Source organism: Loxodonta africana, chromosome 7 (genome assembly GCF_030014295.1).
Source record: "Loxodonta africana isolate mLoxAfr1 chromosome 7, mLoxAfr1.hap2, whole genome shotgun sequence".
NCBI classification, from domain to species: Eukaryota; Metazoa; Chordata; class Mammalia; order Proboscidea; family Elephantidae; genus Loxodonta; species Loxodonta africana.
In genome coordinates, this window is record NC_087348.1 from 73,905,476 (window position 1) to 73,926,668 (window position 21,193).

At 38.0% G+C, this 21,193-nt stretch overlaps 1 protein-coding gene across 4 annotated transcripts in view; it reads right to left on the bottom strand.

The window, feature by feature from the left end:
- Positions 1–21,193, bottom strand: part of IPO7 (importin 7) — a 64,418-nt gene that overhangs the window by 23,450 nt on the left and 19,775 nt on the right. For 2 of the 4 annotated variants that reach the window (XM_064288447.1, XM_003412009.4), the window contains exons 4-9: positions 20,186–20,344; positions 9,283–9,439; positions 6,945–7,034; positions 4,905–4,999; positions 4,705–4,789; positions 2,822–2,956 (exon numbers count right to left, since the gene is read on the bottom strand). In XM_064288447.1, coding sequence (XP_064144517.1) covers positions 2,822–2,956; positions 4,705–4,789; positions 4,905–4,999; positions 6,945–7,034; positions 9,283–9,439; positions 20,186–20,344 — 721 coding nt within the window. Of the gene's footprint in view, positions 1–2,821; positions 2,957–4,704; positions 4,790–4,904; positions 5,000–6,944; positions 7,035–9,282; positions 9,459–11,059; positions 11,149–20,185; positions 20,345–21,193 lie in introns of those variants that run through there. The other 2 variants (XM_064288448.1, XM_064288449.1) reach the window with 2 other exon arrangements.

Genomic DNA, 21,193 nt, shown 5'->3' on the forward strand with positions numbered 1-21,193 from the left:
AAATATGGACCTTTTCCAGTCAGTTGGCCAGGGAGAGCTGTCTTGTCTTCCATATTTCTTGGCATAGACGAGTGGGCACTTCCAGTGCTGCATCTGTTTGTTGAAACATCTCAGTTGATAGTCCATCAATTCCTGGAGCCTTGTATTCACCAATGCCTTCAGAGCAGCTTGGACTTCTTCCTTCGGTACCATCGGTTCCTGATCATATGCTACCTCCTGAAATGGATGAACATCGACTAATTCTTTTTGGTATGATGACTGTATTCTTTCCATCTTCTTTTGGTGCTTCCTGTGTCATTTAATATTTTCCCCATAGAATCCTTCACTATTGCAACTTGAGGCTTGAATTTTCTCCTCAGTTCTTTCAGTTTGAGGAAAGCCAAGCATGCTCTTCCCTTTTGGTTTTCTATCTGCAGTTCTTGGCACATGTCATTAAAATACTTTACTGTCTTCTCTAGCCATCCTTTGAAATCTACTGTTCAGTTCTTTTACTTCATCATTTCTTCCTTTTGCTTTAGCTGCTCAACATTCGTGACCAAGTTTCAGAGTCTCCTCTGACATCCATCTTGGTCTTTTCTTTCTTTCCTGTCTTTTCAATGACCTCTCGCTTTCTTCATGGATGACGTCCTTGCACAACTCGTTTGGTCTTCGGTCACTAGTGTTCGACACATTGTATCTATTCTCCAGGTGGTCTGTAAATTCAGGTGGAATACACTCAAGGTCGTATTTTGGCCCTCATGGACTGGCTCTGATTTTCTTCAGTTTCAGCTTGAACTTGCATATGAGCAATTGATGGTCTGTTCCACAATCGGCCACAGGCCTCGTTCTGACTGATACGGAGCTTTTCCATCGTCTCTTCCCCCAGATGTTGTCAATTTCATTCCTGTGTGTTCCATCTGGCGAGGTCCATGTGTTTAGTCGCCGTTTATGTTGGTGAAAGAAGGTATTTGCAACGAAGAAGTTGTTGGTCTTGCAAAATTCTATCATTCTATCTCTGACATTGTTTGTATAATCAAGGCCGTATTTTCCAACTACCCATCCTTCTTCGTTTCCAACTTTCTCATTCCAATCACCAGTAATTATCAGTACACCCTGATTCCACGTTCAATCAATTTCAGATTGCGGCAGCTGGTAAAAATCTATTTCTTCATCTTTGGCCTTAGTGGCTGGTGCGTAAATCCTTGTAGGCATGTTGGTATCATCCTATCACTGACAGTGTTGTACTTCAGGATAAATGTTGAAATGTTTGTTTTGACAATGAATGCAACACCATTCCTCTTCAAGATGTCATTCCCAGCATAGTAGACTATGTAACTGCCCAATTCAAAATGGCCAATACCAGTTCATTTCAGCTCACTACTGCCTAGGATATTGATGTTTATGTGTTCCATTTCGTTTTTGTTGATTTCCAATTTTCCTAGTTTCATGCTTCATGCATTCTATGTTCTGATTATTAACAGATGTTTGCAGCTGTTTCTTCACATTTTGAGTCATGCCACATCAGCAAATGAAGGTCCTGAAAGCTCTACTCCACCCACGTCATTAAGGTCAACTTTACTTTGAGGAGGCAACTCTTCCCCAGTCATCTCTTGAGTGCTGTCCAATCTGGGTGGGCTCATCTTCCAGCACTATATCAGATATTGTTCCTCTGCTATTCATAAGGTCTCCACTGGCTAATGCTTTTCAGTCTTAGTCTAGAACCTCAGCTGAAACCTGTCCTCCATGGGTGACCCTGCTGGTATCTGAATACTGGTGGTATAGCTTCCAGCACCACAGCAACACAGAAGCCCCACAGTACAACAGACAGACATACACGTGGGGGTCTCTGCAACTACTAATGATAAAATAGACCTATGTGTACATCGGAGGCATTTAAGTATTCTGAGGCAATACACTATGAAATTTAGTTCATCAAAGCCTATGGCTACTAACAGGGAACCCAACAGAGAACCCCTGAGGGAGTAAGAGTGCAGTGGGATGCAGACCCCAAATTCTCATAAAAAGACCAGACTTAATGGTCTGACTGAGACTAGAAGGACCCTGGTGGTCATGGCCCCCACACCTTCTGTTGGCCCAGGACAGGAACCATTCCCAAAGCCAACTCTTCAGACAGGGATTGGACTGGACAATGGATTGGAGAGGGATGCTGGTGAGGAGTGAGCTTCTTGGATTAGGTGAACACTTGAGAGTATGTTGGCATCTCCTCCCTGGAGGGGAGATGAGAGGGTAGAGGGGGTTAGAAGCTGGCGAAATGGACACAAAACGAAAAAGTGAAGGGAGGGAGCGGGCTGTCTTCTTAGGGGGAGAGCAATTGTGAGTGCGTAGCAGGGTGTGTATAAGTTTTTGTGTGAGAGACTGACTTGATTTGTAAACTTTCACTTAAAGCACAATAAAAAAATAAAGCTAGAACTAGAACTACCATAAAAAAAAAAAAAAAAGCCTATAGCTCTAAATAAAGCAAATAAATTACTAATGGTAAATAAATTAATTTTCCTGGAAAATAATCTGCTGAAATAAAGTCCTTTGCTTACTCCAAATTATACAATATGTTAACTAATCATAATGCTAGAGTAAGAACTTAAATGCAAGTAGTAATAGTAATATAAATTAATTAATATAAGCTAAATATTAACAAAATAGCTTTCATACTTTTATGTGACAGTATTACATCCCATTTTCCTGGTATACTTTGAAAACAATCACCAGAACTAGACTAAGTACCACAATTCAACAAAAATTATCTTTCAGCTTTTATGGCAATTAATGCTACTTCCATTATATTTGCTTTAAAGAAAAAGTTAATTCAGTACAAAAGCATTACTTGTATATGAGGCTTCAGATTCTTCCAGGTAAGGGCATGGGAAACTCCTTGATTAATATAATTTAATGTCTGTTGTAATACTCGAGGAGCCATATATTGTTTTTCCTTGTACTGATACAACACCTTCAATAGAACCTTTGAGAGAAAAATTCAATAAAAAACCAAGTTTAAATACAAATTTTAACCACTTACAAGCCAGTAAAAATATGTGAAAACTTAATGTCTAGGTCACCACGAAATAGGAACTACATTCTATTAAAAATAATTTTTGTAAGCTGGAGAACAGTATTTATTTCCAAGGTGCTTAGTAAATAAACTAGTACTATTGTGTCAAAGGGCTAGTTTCAGATTAAGCATAAAAAAGGGAAGAAAACTATATGCTGCCTATTGTACTTATCTCAATATTCTGGTATCTTTGTCTTTTAAAACACATCTGTCTAGGAAATCCTTATCTAAACCATTCACCTACTTACTTAATTTGTAAGAGGTTCTAATTCTCCTCGATGTTTCAGAACAGTGATTCTCAAAGTGTGGTCCACAGACCTCTCTCTGGTGGTCTCTAAGACTCTTTGAGAGGGTCTAAGAGGTCAAAACCAGTATTTTTATAATAATATGAAGAAATTATATGCCTTTTTCACTGTGCTAACACTTGCATCAATGGTACAAAAACAATGGTGGTAAAATTTCTGGTGTCTAACACAAATCAAGAGAATGGCACTAAACTGTATTAGTCGTCATTGTATTTTTTACAGCCACATACTTACAGAGCTAGTCGTTTTAAGACTGTCCTTAACGAACCAAAAATTTTGAGTATTATTAAATGGGACGTATAGATATGGTGCACTTCGGCTGCACACCGAAGTACGAGGATTAGAAAAAAAGCACTTGTAAAATTGAGTTGGAAGCAGAAAGAGTTGCTTTTTCAGTGAAACCCTACTATATACGTGAAAGAAGTGAAAAATTATGCTCATTTAGATTTGTGCATATGGCAGATATCATCTCAAAAATGAATGAAATGAGCTTGTCACTTCGAGGACAATAATTTTACAAGTGTTAAAATGCAAGATTTCAAGGAAAAATTAGAATTCTGGAAAATGTAGATCCACCACCATTAGCTTGGTAGCTGTCACATGTTTAAAGATCTTTCTGAAGAGGTAAGTGGCAGTATTAATGAATGTGATTTTTTTTTTAATTGTAAAATGAAATGTGTTAATATTTGGAAAATCTGCATTAACTCAAAGTCAACAGTTTTTAAATGACCAATGCATATTACATGCATTCAAGGTGCAACACAGGCCAATGGGTTTTAATGTAGTTGCGTACAAAATGTTTGCTGACAGTTTCAAATTATACATTGCAATTAACCTTTAAGAGACTACTATTCACTGAATTTTGGTGCGATATCAAAGAATTTTCACAATTATCTGAAAAATCTATTAAAACACTCCTCCCTCTTCTAACTTCATTTCTGTAAAGCCATATTTTCTTACGTCAACCAAAACAAATTAAAACCGAATGCAGAAGCAGATGAGTATCCAGTGTCCTTCTATAAAGCCAGACATTAGAGATATTTACAAAAATGTATACAACAATGTAACTACTCTTGCTAAAATTTTTCAATTTGGGAAAAAAGTTATTTTCCATAAAAATTATGTTAAAATGTAATGGATTCGTTATTTAATGTCTAATGGTAAAGATCACTATGTATAACCTACGTATGTGAAAGCCCCTTGAGGGCTTCAATAATTTAAGAACGTAAAGTTTTAGAACTGCTATAAGGTTCAAACATGCTATCTTTAGATACCAAAAAACCATAAATAAGACCGACAGTAACAAATTTAATAATGCCATGTTTCCGCTTAGAAAAACTATCTAAAACTTACTTGCTGGACACCAACAGCAAATGCCTTCAGAAATACTTCAGCAAATTCATTATACTCCTTGGAAACATTGCCAGGGCTCCCGTATCTAGAAGAACATAAAAATGCCAACCGATTCTTTGTAATGGTTTATTTATACCAGCGCTTATAAAAGCAGAAGCTTGAAAAATAAATTTAAACCATCATTATGTAGAGGAGCTTACCTTTCAAAAAGCCTTGCTAAAATATGTAAAGCCCACTTCTTACATTTCCACCATGGTAACTCAGGTCTATCATCTTCTTCAACTTGAAGTGTTTCCTTTAAAAAGACATTTATTTAAAGCCAGTAAGAGATGTTATTCAGCACTGCTGCAATCTAGAAGGAACAGCATGAGGCGAGAACAGATTCACAAAGAAGTGAATGTTCATCCAATGTTGGCCTTTCATAATAAAAGTATAGACAGGGGCAAGTACTGAACCTTTTTAAATCTAAGAGGCACTCTCATGATTGCACTATTTGGTTTAAAACGATGCTTTTGAAAACTCTTCTAAAGACTTAAATCCAAACACTATTGGTCAAGTCTATAGGTTCTTTCAATCAAGATCCAAAGACTATAAATTCAAGGCCATGAAAATCATAGCTAAATTAAAGCCAGTATAGTTCACGATGCAAAGGGCATTAGAAACTCCGTTCAGAAATACCAGTACAAATGCACAAAAGTTTATGTATGGGAATATTCACTTCATTTCAATACTATTTGTAATAACAAAAAACTGCCATGAATCTAAACATTCACTAATAAGGGAATAGCTAAACTATGGAACATCCATAACAGAATATTACAAAACATTAAAAGAATGATTTGTATCAATATATATTGACCTAATACATCCAAGACATATTTTCAAGCTAAAATGAGGGTGTTAACAAGAATGCAGAGCAAACTCATTCATACACTGCCAGTGAGAACAATGGTATAACTGCTTTGGAAATCCTATAAAAATACACATACATCTACCCTGTGACCCAATTCCATTCCTTGGTATTTACTCAAGAGAAATGAAAACGAGTTCACAAAAAATTCTTAAGAATGTTCACAGCAGCTTTATTAATCATAGCCAAAACCTGGGAATCACCCAAATGCTCATCAACAGGCGAATGGATAAATTGTGGTATATCCACACAATGGGATAATACTAGGCAATAAAAAGAAACTACCACTACACAAAATGTGCATCCATCACATAAATATTTAACAGAGCAAAAGAAGTCAGATACAAACGGGGACTTTTATATTAAACTGTAGCACAAGCAAAACTATGTTGCTAAAAATGACAATACTGATGGCAGGGATGACTAGAACCAGCCATGAGCAAATATTCTGGGGTGATGGCTACATGGATGCATGACTGTCAAAGCTCACTGAACTGTTTATAACCTGTGCAGTATTGTATCTGAATTATACCACAAGAAGTCCAGAATATATATATGTGACTGCTTTTTTTAAAGTTAGATATTGTACCTATTAATGGGCACAGAAAAATACACACCAAACTGCAGTCCTATGGAGTAGGAAACAATAAACTACAGATCAGGAGGCTGGCTTCTAGCCTCCCCTATGCCACTAATAACAGTAGCTTGGATAAATTAGTTAACTTTTCCATGTCTAAGTTTAAAATAAAACTCAGAGGAACTTTTTTTTTTGGAGAATTAAGTAAGATAAGTATACATAAAAGCACTTAAAAATCACAAGCAGTCAGGACTTACAAATTCCCCTCTTTTGAAAACTAGATTATAAAGGATTATAATGAAAAAATCATATTGAATATGTTAAAAGTAACACATTTTGTACAGCTCTGTGAATGCATTAAAACTACTGAACTGAACACTTTAAAGGGTTGAATTTTATGGTATCTAAGTTATATCTCAATAGTTAGCATAAAAAAAAATAAAGTAACACATAACTACAAAGTTTGGCCAACTATATATCAAGTTCTTCCTCTGTCCATGTGCTTCTCAAAAATTGGGCTAAAATCTAGTCCTGGGCTCTTAACTAAGAACTGAGAATAAAAGAACTAGGATTACAGAAAACATATAGAGGTACGCAAATTATATGAACAAATGAAACTGTCTATATCTAGAAAAATATGCATCATGAATTATAAGTTTCTAAAGAATGTTACAGGAAATATCACTTAAAGTCTTCAAAAGATTATTTTAAATATTTGTATTTAGCAATATAAGAGAATACATTGAAACTTACATTAGGTACATCCCTGTTCACAACAGTCTTTAAAATTTCTATCCACTCTGTCAGGTTCTGTTGGTTTATCAGCTCCAGTGGTAGTGTATACTAAATTAAAATAAAAAATCAATATTTTAAATCCTTAGTCCCCCAGAAAAAAAATTCCACTTCCTTTTTCTCTTCACAATACCTACTGAGTGTTTCATTCAATGCATATTACCTGCTCTTAGTAGATAGGCAAATTTATCTCGTTGATTTGGATAGTTACCTACAAGGGTGCATAGTGGCAGTGATAGTGGGCATCCATGTCTTGTTCCCCACTTAATGGGTATATATCTTATTTTCACCATAAGCTGTGATATTTATTGTAAGTGTTTAATGAATACCTTTAATCAAGTTAAAGTTTCTAAAATTCTAAGTTTTAAAAGAAGGAAGGAATGACTGTTAAAGCTTATCAAATGCTTCATCTGGCACATATAAAGATTTTACAGCTCTCTTAAAGTGATATTGACTTAATCACAAAAAAATTCTATCGATCCATTCTTGCATTCATGGGATAAATCTTATTTTTTAACAGGCTCATAAAATCAATACCTTGTTTAGGATTTTTTTTACATGTATTTTCCCAAGTGAGACAGAACTCTATACTGGCATTAGGGTATCTCAAAAAAGAATGAATACATGACAAAAGATTTATATAAAGAAGGATCTAATGGTAAAAAAATATATATCATTGAAATTCCCTTAGACTGTGTGACATCTAAGGGATGTCTTTAAAGATATAGCAAACACAAGCAAAATCCAACCAAGCAAGCTATCTTAGTGGAGGTGAAGTCATAAGTCTATATAATAAGGTTTTAAAAGTTTACAATTGAGTGATTTAAAAAAAAAGGCGCTATCAAGCCATGAAAAGACATGGAGGAAACTTGAATGCATACTGCTAAGTAAAAGAAGCCAATGTGAAAAACCTATGTACTGTATGATTCCAACCATTTGACATTCTGGAAAAGGCAAAATTACAGACGGTGAAAAGATCAGTGGTATGGCGGGGGGGGAGGAAGAATAGGAGAGAAGGATGAATAGGTGGCGCACAGGGTGCTTTTAGGGCAGTGAAACTATTCTGTGTAACACTGTAATGGTGGATACGTGACATTATGTATTTGTCAAAACCCATGTTGTTCTTGTACGCCATCACGGCAATCCTATAGGACAGGGCAGAACTGCCCCATATGGTTTCCAAGGAGCACCTGGTGGATTTAAACTGCCGACCTTTTGGTTAGCAGCTGTCGCTCTTAACCACTAGTCAGAATCAACTTCATGGCAACGGGTTTGGTTTTTTTGGCTACAGGATTTCCTAGGTTATAATCTCTCTGGAGGAGATCACCAGGTCTTTTCACCCATGGAGAGGCTGGTGGATTTAAACCACTGACCTTTCAGTTTGCAGCTGAGAGCTTAACCACTGCGCCACCAGGGCTCCTAGTCAAAACCCATAGGACTGTACACAACAAAGAATGAACCATAATGTAAACTCTAGACTTTACTTACTAATAATAAATCAAAATTGTAACAAACGTACAAGAATGCAAGATAATAGAAGTAAGTGCAGAGGGGAAGGGGCACATGGGAAAGCTATACTTTCTGCGTAATTGTTCTCTAAACCTAAAGCTGCCGTAAAAAATAAAAGCTTTTTTTTTTTTTTTTTTTTAGCATTTAAGACCCCAGACGCCACACTTCAAAGTGGGATGCAGGATGTTTTCATAATAGAATTTATTTTGCCAATTGACTTAGAAGTCCCCTTAATCCATAGCCCCCAAACCCCCACCCTTGCTCCACTGACCTTCGAAGCATTCAGTTTATTCAGGAAACTTCTTTGCTTTTGGTCCAGTCCAGTTGAGCTGACCTTCCCTATATTGAGTATTGTTCTTCCCTTCACCTAAAGTAGTTCTTATCTACTAACTAATCAGTAACTAGCCCTCTCCCACCCTCCCTCCCTCCCCCCGTCTCGTAACCACGAAAAGCCTATTTAAAAAAAAAAAAAAAAGTAAACAAAAAAAAAAAGCAAGTAATTGTATGGCTTGAACCAAAGGTCACGGTAGATGAGATCAACCTTTCTATAGCTATACAGCACAAAAGAAGAGACTCTGAATCCTGATCAAAAATCTACTTGAAAGGTTAAGAAAATTTTATTGGAGTAGTTTATACATTTTGGAAAGTTATACTTCACACTTGTACATTTCTAATTTATGTCTTCCTAGCAAATCATTCACTTAATTTAGATTTAAAAAAAATTACTATTATTTAGATGCTGAAATTCTTTTAACGTGGTAAAGACTGATTTTTTATGTATAAAAATTACCTGAACAAGAGCATAGAAGATCTTGAATATCTGTTTCTGGATGAGAACAGAGTGGTCGGACTGATCAGGAAGAAGCTGGATAAAGCGATCCTTCAGAACTGGCAAGAAATGCTGCATTGCTGCTACCAATGGACTCCGTTCCTCTGGCTTCTTGTACCTTTAGGTAGGAATACAAACTAATTCTCTAAGAATTTATGTCACAATTTTATGTATTTATTTAAAACTACCCCTCTCTGTTCACAAAGATAAGAGAATATTTCCTAGCCAACTTCAGATCCCTACAAAGGAAAAGAAAAACATTCGATGGAACAAAATGACAAACTAAAGCAACTTGAGAAAGTAATAAACAGAACGTTACCTAACATTTACTGAGCATTTATTATGACCTCAAGAACCTTATTAGCACCCTCACTTTTATAGATGAAAACTCTGAGGCATAAAGAAATATCTTTCCAATATCACACATCTAATTATGAACCCTGGCAGTCTCTAGTTGTGAATATTAATACAACTGAGGAGCTACAATGATTTAGCTTTTTTAACAGTCCAAAAAACAACCGAAAACCAAACCCACTGCCGTCGAGTCAATTACCAACTCATAGCGACCCTATAGGACAGAGGAGAACTGCCCCATAGAGTTTTCAAGGAGTGCCTGGCCGTTTTGAACTGCTTGGTTAGCAGCCGTAGCACTTAACCACTATGCCACCAGGGTTTCCTTTTTAACAGTAGAAGCTGATAAATAAAATTAATTATATATTACCACCTTTAGTAATTTACATACCAACAACAGGCAGAAGTGGCGTCTATAAAGCAGGAAATATTCTTTTCCTAAAAGCACTATAAGCCAGAAGTTCTTTTGTAACTCATGTGGCAACAAAACCTGACCTTAACAGGCTATTTATGATCTTCATTATTCCTATTTGGGGTCAACATTCATATTTATACAGTTATAACCTATTTGACTATTGGTGCTGTTACAGATTTTACTAGGAATATTACATAACATGTATTATGTGGACCTTATTACCTTTCTAAAATCTGAACAATTACAAACCACATTTTGCTCCAAGGATTATGGATGAGGAAACTGCTGACCTAAAAGAGACATTTCCGCTTATGGAATCCTTAGCACATTTTAATTCCTGAACAATAATAGTGCTAAAGTTCTGTTGATTTATTTTTAAAAATTAATCAAATTTACAGGTTAGAACTATAGAACAGCAACTCCTGCCCCCATTATTAAGGAGTTAATAAGGCAGACTAGCTCTGCAAAACACAGACCAGTGCTTACAGAAGTCATTATTCTAAAAGGCACAGTCTACTTTTTTTAGAACACATGATTATCTAAATGGTAAATTCATTTTCCCTAGCAGATTCCAGTTTTATCTATTGGTAGCCCTGGTGGTACAAATGGTTAAGCATTCGGCTTCAAACCTAAGTTTGATGGTTTGAGCCCACCGAGCAGCTCCGCAGAGAAAAGACCTGGCGATCTGCTTCTGTAAAGATAATAGCCAAGAAAAACCCTATTGGGCAGTTTGTCACATGGAGTCACTAGGAGTCGAAATCAACTCCACAACACCCAACAAAAGCCTCTTCTTTAAGTAAGAAAAGGTATTTAAGAATTATCTCAGCACATTTTTAAAAAGGCAAAGATGGCCTTTCCTAAAATGCTAGCCTCCTTTTTCCTGCTAGCTAAAATGAGAGCCAAAGTAAATTACCAAGAATAAAAAAGACCAAGAGAAATGTTCACAGTAACAATTATTAAGACTATTAACACCTTGCTGGTTCCTGGAAGACATGCGCCCTCTTCGGGATATAGAAGCTTCCTGTTGGTAGACCTCCCAGACCTGCCTCATGCGTTTCTCCTCTTCACAGTCCACGCGCCCCTCGGGAATCTCAGATAAAACAGTCATCCCAAGCAAGATAAGTAACTTTGTCTATATTCTGGGGTGCTATTCTCTCTTATTTATCTGAACCCTCCCCTCCCCTTCCCAGACGGCTTCCTTAACATTGGAATTTCCTGAGCCAGAGAATGAACTGCCCTGCGCTTTTTCTTTCTTTTCTTTTTTTTTGTCTTTTCCTAAACCATTCTCCTGGTTTGAGAGAAGCAGCTACAAAAAACCCAGGGACCAAAAATCCTTCCCTAATTGGACTAAAAACACAGAACCAGCTCCAGCCAAGCACATGTGATCCACAGTCTTGGGCTTTCATCCCTACAGGGAACAAGGTGCCTATTATAATGCAAAGGCATTTCTGATAGGGATCTGACTGTAATTGTTTTAGCTGATTACTGGAAAGACAAGTTTCCCAGGTCTGATATCTCTGCTTATTCAACAGAGCCCTCACTGACCCACAACAGGGAACTGAGGGCTGAAGCTCCTCCCAGACCACCTAGCCTCCGGCCTTAGGGATCTAAGAAGGGTGACACCTACCAATCTGTAGAGGTACTTGCATTGGGGGCCTAAGGTACAGCTGTAGAGCCCACCCACCAAAGTGCTTTAGGAATAGACACACCTACCTCACTGGCACTTGGGGGAAGCTGTCAGCATCCTGACCCCCCTGGAGTGTGAAACCCTGCTGCTACTAGAATCTGGTGCACACAACTATTACCACTACTTCTCTAGGTGGATAGGTGACAGTCTGCACCACACACTTGGTGTCACAAAATCAGATTCTACTCAAGAATAGTGAATGGACTCTTAGGCTTATATATCTGGAAATAGCCCAAACCAGCTGGTAATAGGACATAAGTGATTCAAGGGCTACGACAATCAAGACAGCGCAATCTAGTAGCCCATCTACGTATACTGAAAGAAAACAAAACAAGATAAGACTCAGTGTGCAACTATAGAATAAATCACTACAATATCTTAGAGATGGCTCAGAGACAGCAGTCGATATCAAACCACATAAAGAAGCAGACCATGATTGCTTCTACAACTCCCCAAATTAAAGAATCAAAATCTTTCCCAAATGAAGATACAATCCTGGAATTGCCATACAGAATATAAAAAACTAATTTACAGAATGCTTCAAGACATCAGGGATGACCTCAGAAATGAAATAAGGCAAGCTACAGAAAAAGCCAAGGAACACACTGATAAAGCAGTTGAAGAACTCAAAAAGATTATTCAAGAACATAGTGGAAAAATTAATAAGTTGCAAGAATCCATAGAGAGACAGCATTCAGAAATCCAAAAGATTAACAATAAAATTACAGAATTAGACAACACAATAGCAAGTCAGAGGAGCAGACTCGAGCAGTTGGAATGCAGAGTGGGAAATCTGGAGGACCAGGGAATTGACACCAATATAGCTGAAAAAAAAATCAGATAAAAGAATTAAAGAAAATGAAGAAACCCTAAGAATCATGAGGAACTCTATCAAGAAGAATAACTTGCGTGTGATTGCAGTCCCAGAACAGGGAGGGATATCAGAAAACACAGAGAGAATAGTTGAAGATCTGTTGGCAGAAAACTTCCCTGACATCATGAAAGACGAAAGGATATCTATCCAAGATGCTCATCGAACCCCATTTAAGATTGATCCAAAAAGAAAATCACCAAGACATATTATCATCAAGCTTGCCAAAACCAAAGATAAAGAGAAAATTTTAAAAGCAGCCAGGGATAAAAGAAAGGTCTCCTACAAAGGAGAATCAGTAAGAATAAGTTCAGACTACTCAGCAGAAACCATGTAGTCAAGAAGGCAATGGGATGACATATATAGAGCACTGAAGGAGAAAAACTGCCAACCAAGGATCATATATCCAGCAAAACTCTCTCTAGAATATGAAGGCGAAATTAAAACATTTACACATAACACAAGCTTAGAGAATTTGCAAAAACAAAACCAAAGCTACAAGAAATACTAATGGAAATTGTTTGGTCAGAAAACCAATAATATCAGATACCAGCACAACACAAGGTCACACAACAGAACATCCTGATAACAACTCAAATAGGGAAATCACAAAAACAAATTAAGATTAATTAAAAAAAAAAACAAAAAACGGAATAATTGAAGTAAATATGTAAAAGATCACAATAATCAAAAAGAGGGACTAAATACAGGTGGCACAGAACTGCCATATGGAGAGGGATACAAGGCCATATAGGACAATACAAGTTAGGTTTTTACTTAGAAAAATAGGAGTAAATGTTAAGGTAACCACAAAGAGGTATAACAACTCCATAACTCAAAATAAAAACCAAGAAAAACAACGCAGCATACATAAAGTCAAATACTATGAAAATGAGGAACACACAATTTACAAAGAAAAACGTCTCAGCACAAAAAAGTAAGTGGAAAAATGAAATTGTCAACACACATAAAAAGGCATCGAAATGACAGCACTAAACACATATCTATAATTACGCTGAATGTAAATGGACTAAATGCACCAATAAAGAGACGGAGAGTCTCAGACTGGATCCATTAGAGAAACGCAAATTAAAACTACAATGAGATTCCATCTCACTCCAACAAGGCTGGTGTTAATCCAAAAAACACAAAATAATAAATGTTGGAGAGGCTGCGGAGAGACTGGAACTCTTATACACTGCTGGTGGGAATGTAAGATGGTACAACCACTTTGGAAATCTATCTGGCGTTTTCTTAAAAAGTTAGAAATAGAACTACCATACAACCCAGAAATCCCACTCCTTGGAATATACCCTAGAGAAATAAGAGCCTTCACACGAACAGATATATGCACACACATGTTTATTGCAGCTCTGTTTACAATAGCAAAAAGCTGGAAGCAACCAAGGTGTCCATCAACGGATGAATGGGTAAATAAATTGTGGTATATTCACACAATGGAATAGTACGCATTGCTAAAGAACAGTGACGAATCTGTAGAACATTTCATAACGTGGAGGAACCTGGAAGGCGTTATGCTGAGGGAAATTAGTCAGAGGCAAAAGGACAAATATTGTATAAGACCACTATTACAAGATCTTGAGAAATAGTATAAACTGAGAAGAACACATACTTTTGTGGTTACGAGGCGGGGAGGGAGGGAGGGTGGGAGAGGGTTTTTTACTGATTAGTTAGTAGATAAGAACTACTTTAGGTGAAGGGAAGGACAATACTCAATACAGGGAAGGTCAGCACAACTGGACTGGACCAAAAGCAAAGAAGTTTCCTGAATAAACTGAATGCTTCGAAGGTCAGTGGAGCAAGGGCCGGGGTTTGGGGACTGTGGCTTAAGGGGACTTCTAAGTCAATTGGCAAAATAATACTATTATGAAAACATTCTGCATCCCACTTTGAAGTGTGGCATCTGGGGTCTTAAATGCTACCAAGCGGCCATCTAAGATGCATCAATTGGTCTCAACCCACCTGGATCAAAGGAGAATGAAGAACACCAAGGTCACACGATAACTATGAGCCCAAGAGACAGAAAGGGCCACATGAACCAGAGACTTACATCATCCTGAGACCAGAAGAACTAGATGGTGCCCGGCCACAACCGATGGCTGCCCTTACAGGGAGCACAACAGAGGACCCCTGAGGGAGCAGGAGATCAGTGGGATGCAGATTCCAAATTCTCATAAAAAGACCAGACTTAATGGTCTGACTGAGACTAGAGGAATCCCGGCAGTCATGGTCCTCTAACCTTCTGTTGGCCCAGGACAGGAACCATTCCCGAAGACTACTCATCAGACCTGGAAGGGACTGGACAATGGGTTGGAGAGAGATGCTGATGAAGAGTGAGCTACTTGTATCAGGTGGACACTTGAGACTGTGTTGGCATCTCTTGTCTGGAGGGGAGATGGGAGGGTAGAGAGTGTTAGAAACTGGCAAAATTGTCACGAAAGGAGAGACTGGAAGGGCTGACTCATTAGGGGGAGAGTAAGTGGGAGTATGGAGTAAGGTGTATATAAGCTTTTATGTGACAGACTGACTTGATTTGTAAACGTTCACTTAAAGCTCAATAAAAATTATTAAAAAAAAAAGAGACTATTAACACAAGTGACAGACTGTTTTAAATATTATTTTAATGTGCTGAGAAATTACACCTAACAAACTTCTTAAAATTATTTAAAGAAGGAAGCCATTTGAACTCTCCAATCTGATTTTAAAAACTGTAATTATAGACAAAACTTCCTTTTAACAATAAAGGTCACCTACCCATTAAGCATTTTTCCTTCCTACCATTCCCACTACACTGAACAGTGGACTGGGAGTTGGGTAGTACTGTTAGAGAATATAAAACAAATCCTACCAATTTTTAATCTAAGCTAATGGGTATTAATGGGTATGAATGTAATTTACAGTACCAAATTACTACCCCATAAGACCTAAAAATTCCTGAAAGCATGAAAATGTGACAATAATAAACATCTACTACCACAAGGTCAAACTGGTGACCAAGCTCAAAGGAAATTCTTAAATACTAGTCCATTGCTTTTCCGTTTTTTTTTTTTTTAAGATCATCTCCAATTTCACTGTCACAGCATTCAAAACCCTCTGTAAGTTAAGATGGTCCCAATTTGCCAGTCCAAAATTATCCCCAACTACTCAACAGAAATTATCCATACCATTTAATGGTCTCCTTACTACTAACTAAAGACTGTCTCATTTCCACCTCTGTATTTTTCTTTGTTCACACTACTCCATATGGGATGACATGGCTTCCTCTTCAAATCCTTCTATGCTCCTCCAACTGACAAGCATTTCCTGATCAATGCTCCTGAAAGCCACCACCACTTCCAACTTCTCCATGAATTTTCTTAGAACTGTATCAGTCCACACAGATCCCTTGTGAACACCTTGTGCTCCATAACTGAACACTAGCTGAAAATGAACTAGAATTCTAATATTGTAGCAGCCTCCTGTATCTCCCATTTAAAAAGCCCTGTCGCACTCTCTCCTGCTCAGATTACAGGCCAGGAGAGACTTGAAATTCCTCAACAACAATGACAGCTTACTGTTATACTCTCTAATTTTAGTCACTCACTTACCAGAACTATAAAAACTGGCACTCTGACAGAGGCTGAAGCAACAGCTGGAACATTCCTTAGAAGGAAGATGGGTAGCTGGTGGGAACACAAGAAAACACCAGTACCAGTGCTGTAAATGGTATAGTTCTCTTCTGCTCAGAACAAATGCAGCAGTTCATCAACTTCTTTGAGGGTATTGGAGGCTAACTACGAACCCCAGAATTAGAGGGTTCGTAATGGCATCTATGTCGCTATTAGGACTGGAAATAGTCACCATCATGGTGTAAAACGCTTCCTCATAATTTTCTCATATCAAAACTTTCGAGTGGCTACTGATTTCGTTATGTTCACACACACTTAAGAGAAAATCCCTTCAACATATGCCTTACCTTAGTACGATACCTCAACTTCCAAGATTAGAGTTTTCTGTGATCCCTAAACCCAGATGTAAAAGTGATCCCTTGGCTTAAAATCAACTACTTACATCAAGTATAATTTGCTCAAATGTGTAAATACTATGAACAGGCTGAGTGTGAGTTCCTCAAAACACACTGATTTTAAAAGATGAAATTCCAACATATTCATCTTAAAGAATTAGGAATAGGTTCTTGAAACTTATCAGTAAGATAAAAGTTCACAGAAAGAGAAGGGTGGAGCCAAGATGGTAGAATAGACAGATGCTTCCAGCGAGCCCTCTTTACAACAAAGACCCAAAAAAACAAGTGAAACGAGTATATTTCTGACAAGCTAGGAGCCCTGAGCAACGAAGGCAAGCTTAGACGACAAACTGAGGGGCAAGGGGAGGGAAGAGACTGTTCAGAAGCAGAGAGGAGTTACCACAGCTGAATTGCGGGGAGCCCTCAGGCACCATTCCCTGAGCGGTGGCTGCGGTGGCAGCGGCGGGCTGGTACTAGCGTTTGGCCACAGTTTCCTCAGGGAGAAGCAGCCAGCCGCACAACCCACTCGCACCTCGGAACCTGAGAAAAACGGCGCCCTTGGCAAAAGCTAAGTACTTGCATATATCTTACTGCCCACCCCACCTCCCTGCTCCCAAGCAGGCTACAGAGACTGGATTCCCTGGGCCAGAGATAGGCCCTGTTGAGCACCTAGAGCCATCGTCCCAGCCTTGGAAAAGGAAAAAAAATTTGCAAATGTAGGAAAAGATAATTTGTCAGCTCCACTAACCGGGGGAGCTCAAGACAAAAGCGTCACCTGTCCAGGCATAAACGGTCTGTGGACTGTAAGTACCTTTCTCCTGTGTGGGCCTATTTCAGGAGAATAGGCCCTTGTTGGCAGACTCCAATCGTTTCAGCTTTGTGGTGGAGAGGTGGGTGTTTGATCTTTGACACTGCTTTGCCTATTAAACAGGGTCCTCACCTACCCACATCAGGGGCCTAAGGACTAGTAGCTCCGCTCAGGTCACCCAGCCACTGGCGGCAGGGGTCCAAGGATAACTGGTACCTCCCAGTCCTTACAACCAAAACATTGGCAGCCCATGGTCCATCTGCAGAACCCATCCACCTGTATGCTCAAGAGAACAGGGACACGCTTTCCTCAGAGACACGTGGGGGACGATTCTCAGCCCCCTGCCTTGTTCAGAATGTGAACCCCTGCTGCAAACTGCTACCGGTACCTACACCAATCACCCCTGCCCCTCTAAGACTGTAGGCTAAAGCCTGTACCACACACTTGATGATCAGCTACCTGGACACCTGAGCTGAATTCATATAAGAAAAGTGAACGGACTCCTAGACTGATATGCCTGATAGCACCTCTAGCCCTATGGGGACAGGACATCAGAGCTCCAAAGGTGAAAATAATCAAGCTAGCTCACTCAAGCAACCCACTTGGGCATATCAAAACAAAGCAAGAAGGTATGACATAGTAAGCAAATATAAAATAAACTAACACAATAATTTATAAATGGCTCAGAGACAACAGTCAATATCAAGTCACATAAAGAAACAGACCACGATCACCTCAACAAGCTCTCAAAACAAGTAATCAAGGGATCTTCTAGATCAAAGTACATTCCTGGAATGACCAGAGGCAGAATACAAAAGATTAATATACAGAACTCTTCAAGACATCAGAAAGGAAATGAGGTAATATGTAGAAAAAGCCAAGGAACACACAGATAAAGCAACTGAAGAAATTAGAAAGATTATTCAGGAACATAATGGAAAATTTAATAAGCTAGAAAAACCCATAGACAGACAGCAATCAAATTCAAAAGATTAACAATAAAATTACAGAAGTAGACAACTCAATAGAAAGTCAGAGGAGCAGAATTGAGCAAGAGGAAGCCAGAATTTCTGAACTTGAAGGTAAATCACTTGGCACTAATATATTTGAAGAAAAATCAGATAAAAGAATTTAAAAAAATGAAGAAACCTTAAGAATCATGTGAGACTCTATCAAGAGAAATAACTTACAAGTGATTGGAATACCAGAACAGGGAGGGATAACAGAAAATACAGAGAGAATTGTTGAACATTTGCTGGCAGAAAACGTCCCTGATATCCTGAAAGATGAGAAGGTATCTATCCAAGATGCTCATGGAACTCCACATAAGGTAGATGTTAAAAGAAAGTCACCAAGACATATTATAATCAAATTTGCCAAAACCAAAGATAAAGAGAGAATTTTAAGAGCAGCTAGGGATAAACGGAAAGTCACCTACACAGGAGAGCCAATAAGAATAAGCTTGGACTACTTGGCAGAAACCATGCAGGCAAGAAGTCAACGGGACAACTTATGTAAAAAATTGAAGGAAAAAAATTGCCAGCCAAGAATCATATATCCATCAAAACCGTCTCTTAAATATGAAGAGGAAATTAGGACATTTCCAGATAAAAAGAAGTTTAGGAAATTCGTAAAAACCAAACCAAAACTACAAGAAAGGGAGGTCTTTGGTTAGAAAATCAATAATATCAGGTATCGAAGCCAAGACTAGAACAATGGGCAGAGCAATCAGAAGTCAACCCAGATGGGGAAATCAAAAAAACAAAGCAAGATTAAAAAAAATACTCAACACAGGGTAACAGCAATGTTACTACGTAAAAAAAAGACAACATTAAAACAATAACGAGGGACTAAGAAATGTAGTCATAGATCTTCCATATGGAGAGGAAGATAAGGCAACACAAAGAAGTAAAAGTTGCATTTAAATTTAGAAAAATAGGGGTAAATAATAAGGTAACCACAAAGGAGACACCAAAATAAAATACAAGAAAAAAATAGAGACTCAGCAGAAACAAAATCAACACCAACAAATATGAGGAAAGGACAAGATATAAAAAATCACAGAAAAAATGGTAGAATAAAGAGCACTAATGTTCAATGTACTTTGATCACCTTCACATTTTAAAAAAGCTTATCTAAAAGCCTTTAATAGCACATACTAATAAGTCAAATTTTGGAAGTAACTGTTTTTAAACAGGTAAAGAAACAATGATTAAGAAAAAAAGAGCAAGAGGAGTTTCTTACTCCTGAGGTTCACCATTTAGGCAAAGATTGGTCAGGCCCATAAAACAAAGCAAGACTAACGGGGCACACCAACCCAGAGGCAAGGACTAGAAGGCCAGAGGAGACAGAAAAGCTGGTAATAGGGAATCCAAGGTTGAGAAGGGGAGAGTGTTGACATGGGGGGTTGTTAGCCAATGTCATAAAACAGTATGTGTACTAACTGTTCAATGAGAAGCTAGTTTATTCTGTAAACCTTTGTCTAAAATACAATTTTTTTAAAAAAAAGGAGTTTCTTAGTCAAACAACAGAAGAGGAGACTGCAGAATTACAGAAAGAATGTTTTTTCCAAAAGAAAATACTAAATTAAAATCAACATATAATTCACTAATTTTAAAGTATGTATCAAATGTAATTTTAGATGTTAAAACAAATTAGTTAAATTTTCCTTCTTTTCAACTTCTATAGGAATGGAGAGAGACACTTACTCATAATTTTTCACAAGCTGATAAAGGCAAAGAAGAATCCCTAGCCAACAAGCACTGTTATCAGACTGAAGATAAAAACCAATTTTGTCCACAATGGCAGTCCAACGGCTTGGATAATCATGTTTGATGATGTGATGAATGCATGTAGTAAGCTGTACCCTGAAAGTAAAAATAAAACAATGAGAAGAAATGCTAGCTAGATACAATTTTGCTAATTCACACATAGAAGATGGCTGCTTCCACCAAATTTAACTGAAAATAACCATCTGATACTTCAATCTATACAAACTGCAGATGACTCAAAATAAGTCACTCAGCGAAAACTGTTCCTGATAAAAAAGTAACCAAATATCTCTTACAATTCCAAGCGTTCCCATTTTTCAATCCTATCATTAACTGACAAGTCTCATTTTAAGAACATCAACTTAACTATTATTTAAAATTCTGCAAAATCGTATAAAAATGTTGCTGCTAGGTGCCACTGAGTCAGTTCCGACTCACAGCAACCCTATGTACAACAGAAAGAAACACTGCCCAGTCTTGTGCCATTCTCACAATTGATGTTGTGCTTAAGCCTATTGTTGTAGCCACTGTGTCAATCCACCTCATGGATGGTCTTCCTCTTTTTTGCTGACCCTCTACTCTACCTAGCATGATGTCTTCCTCCAGGGACTAATCCCTCCTGACAACATGTCCAAAGTATGTGAGATGTAGTCTCTCCATCCTTGCTTCTAAGGAGCATTCTGGTTGTACTTCTTCCAAGACAGATTTGTTCATTCTTTTGGCGGTCCATGGTATACTCAATATTCTTCGCCAACACAATTCTTCTCAGGTCCTCCTTATTCACTGTCCAGCTTTAGCGTGCATACAAAACAACTGAAAACACCATGGCTTGGGTCAGGTGCACCTCAGTCTTCAAGGTGACACCTTTGCTTTTCAACACATCACAGAAGTCCTTTGCAGCAGATTTACCCAATGTAACACGTCGTTTGATTTCCTGACTGCTGC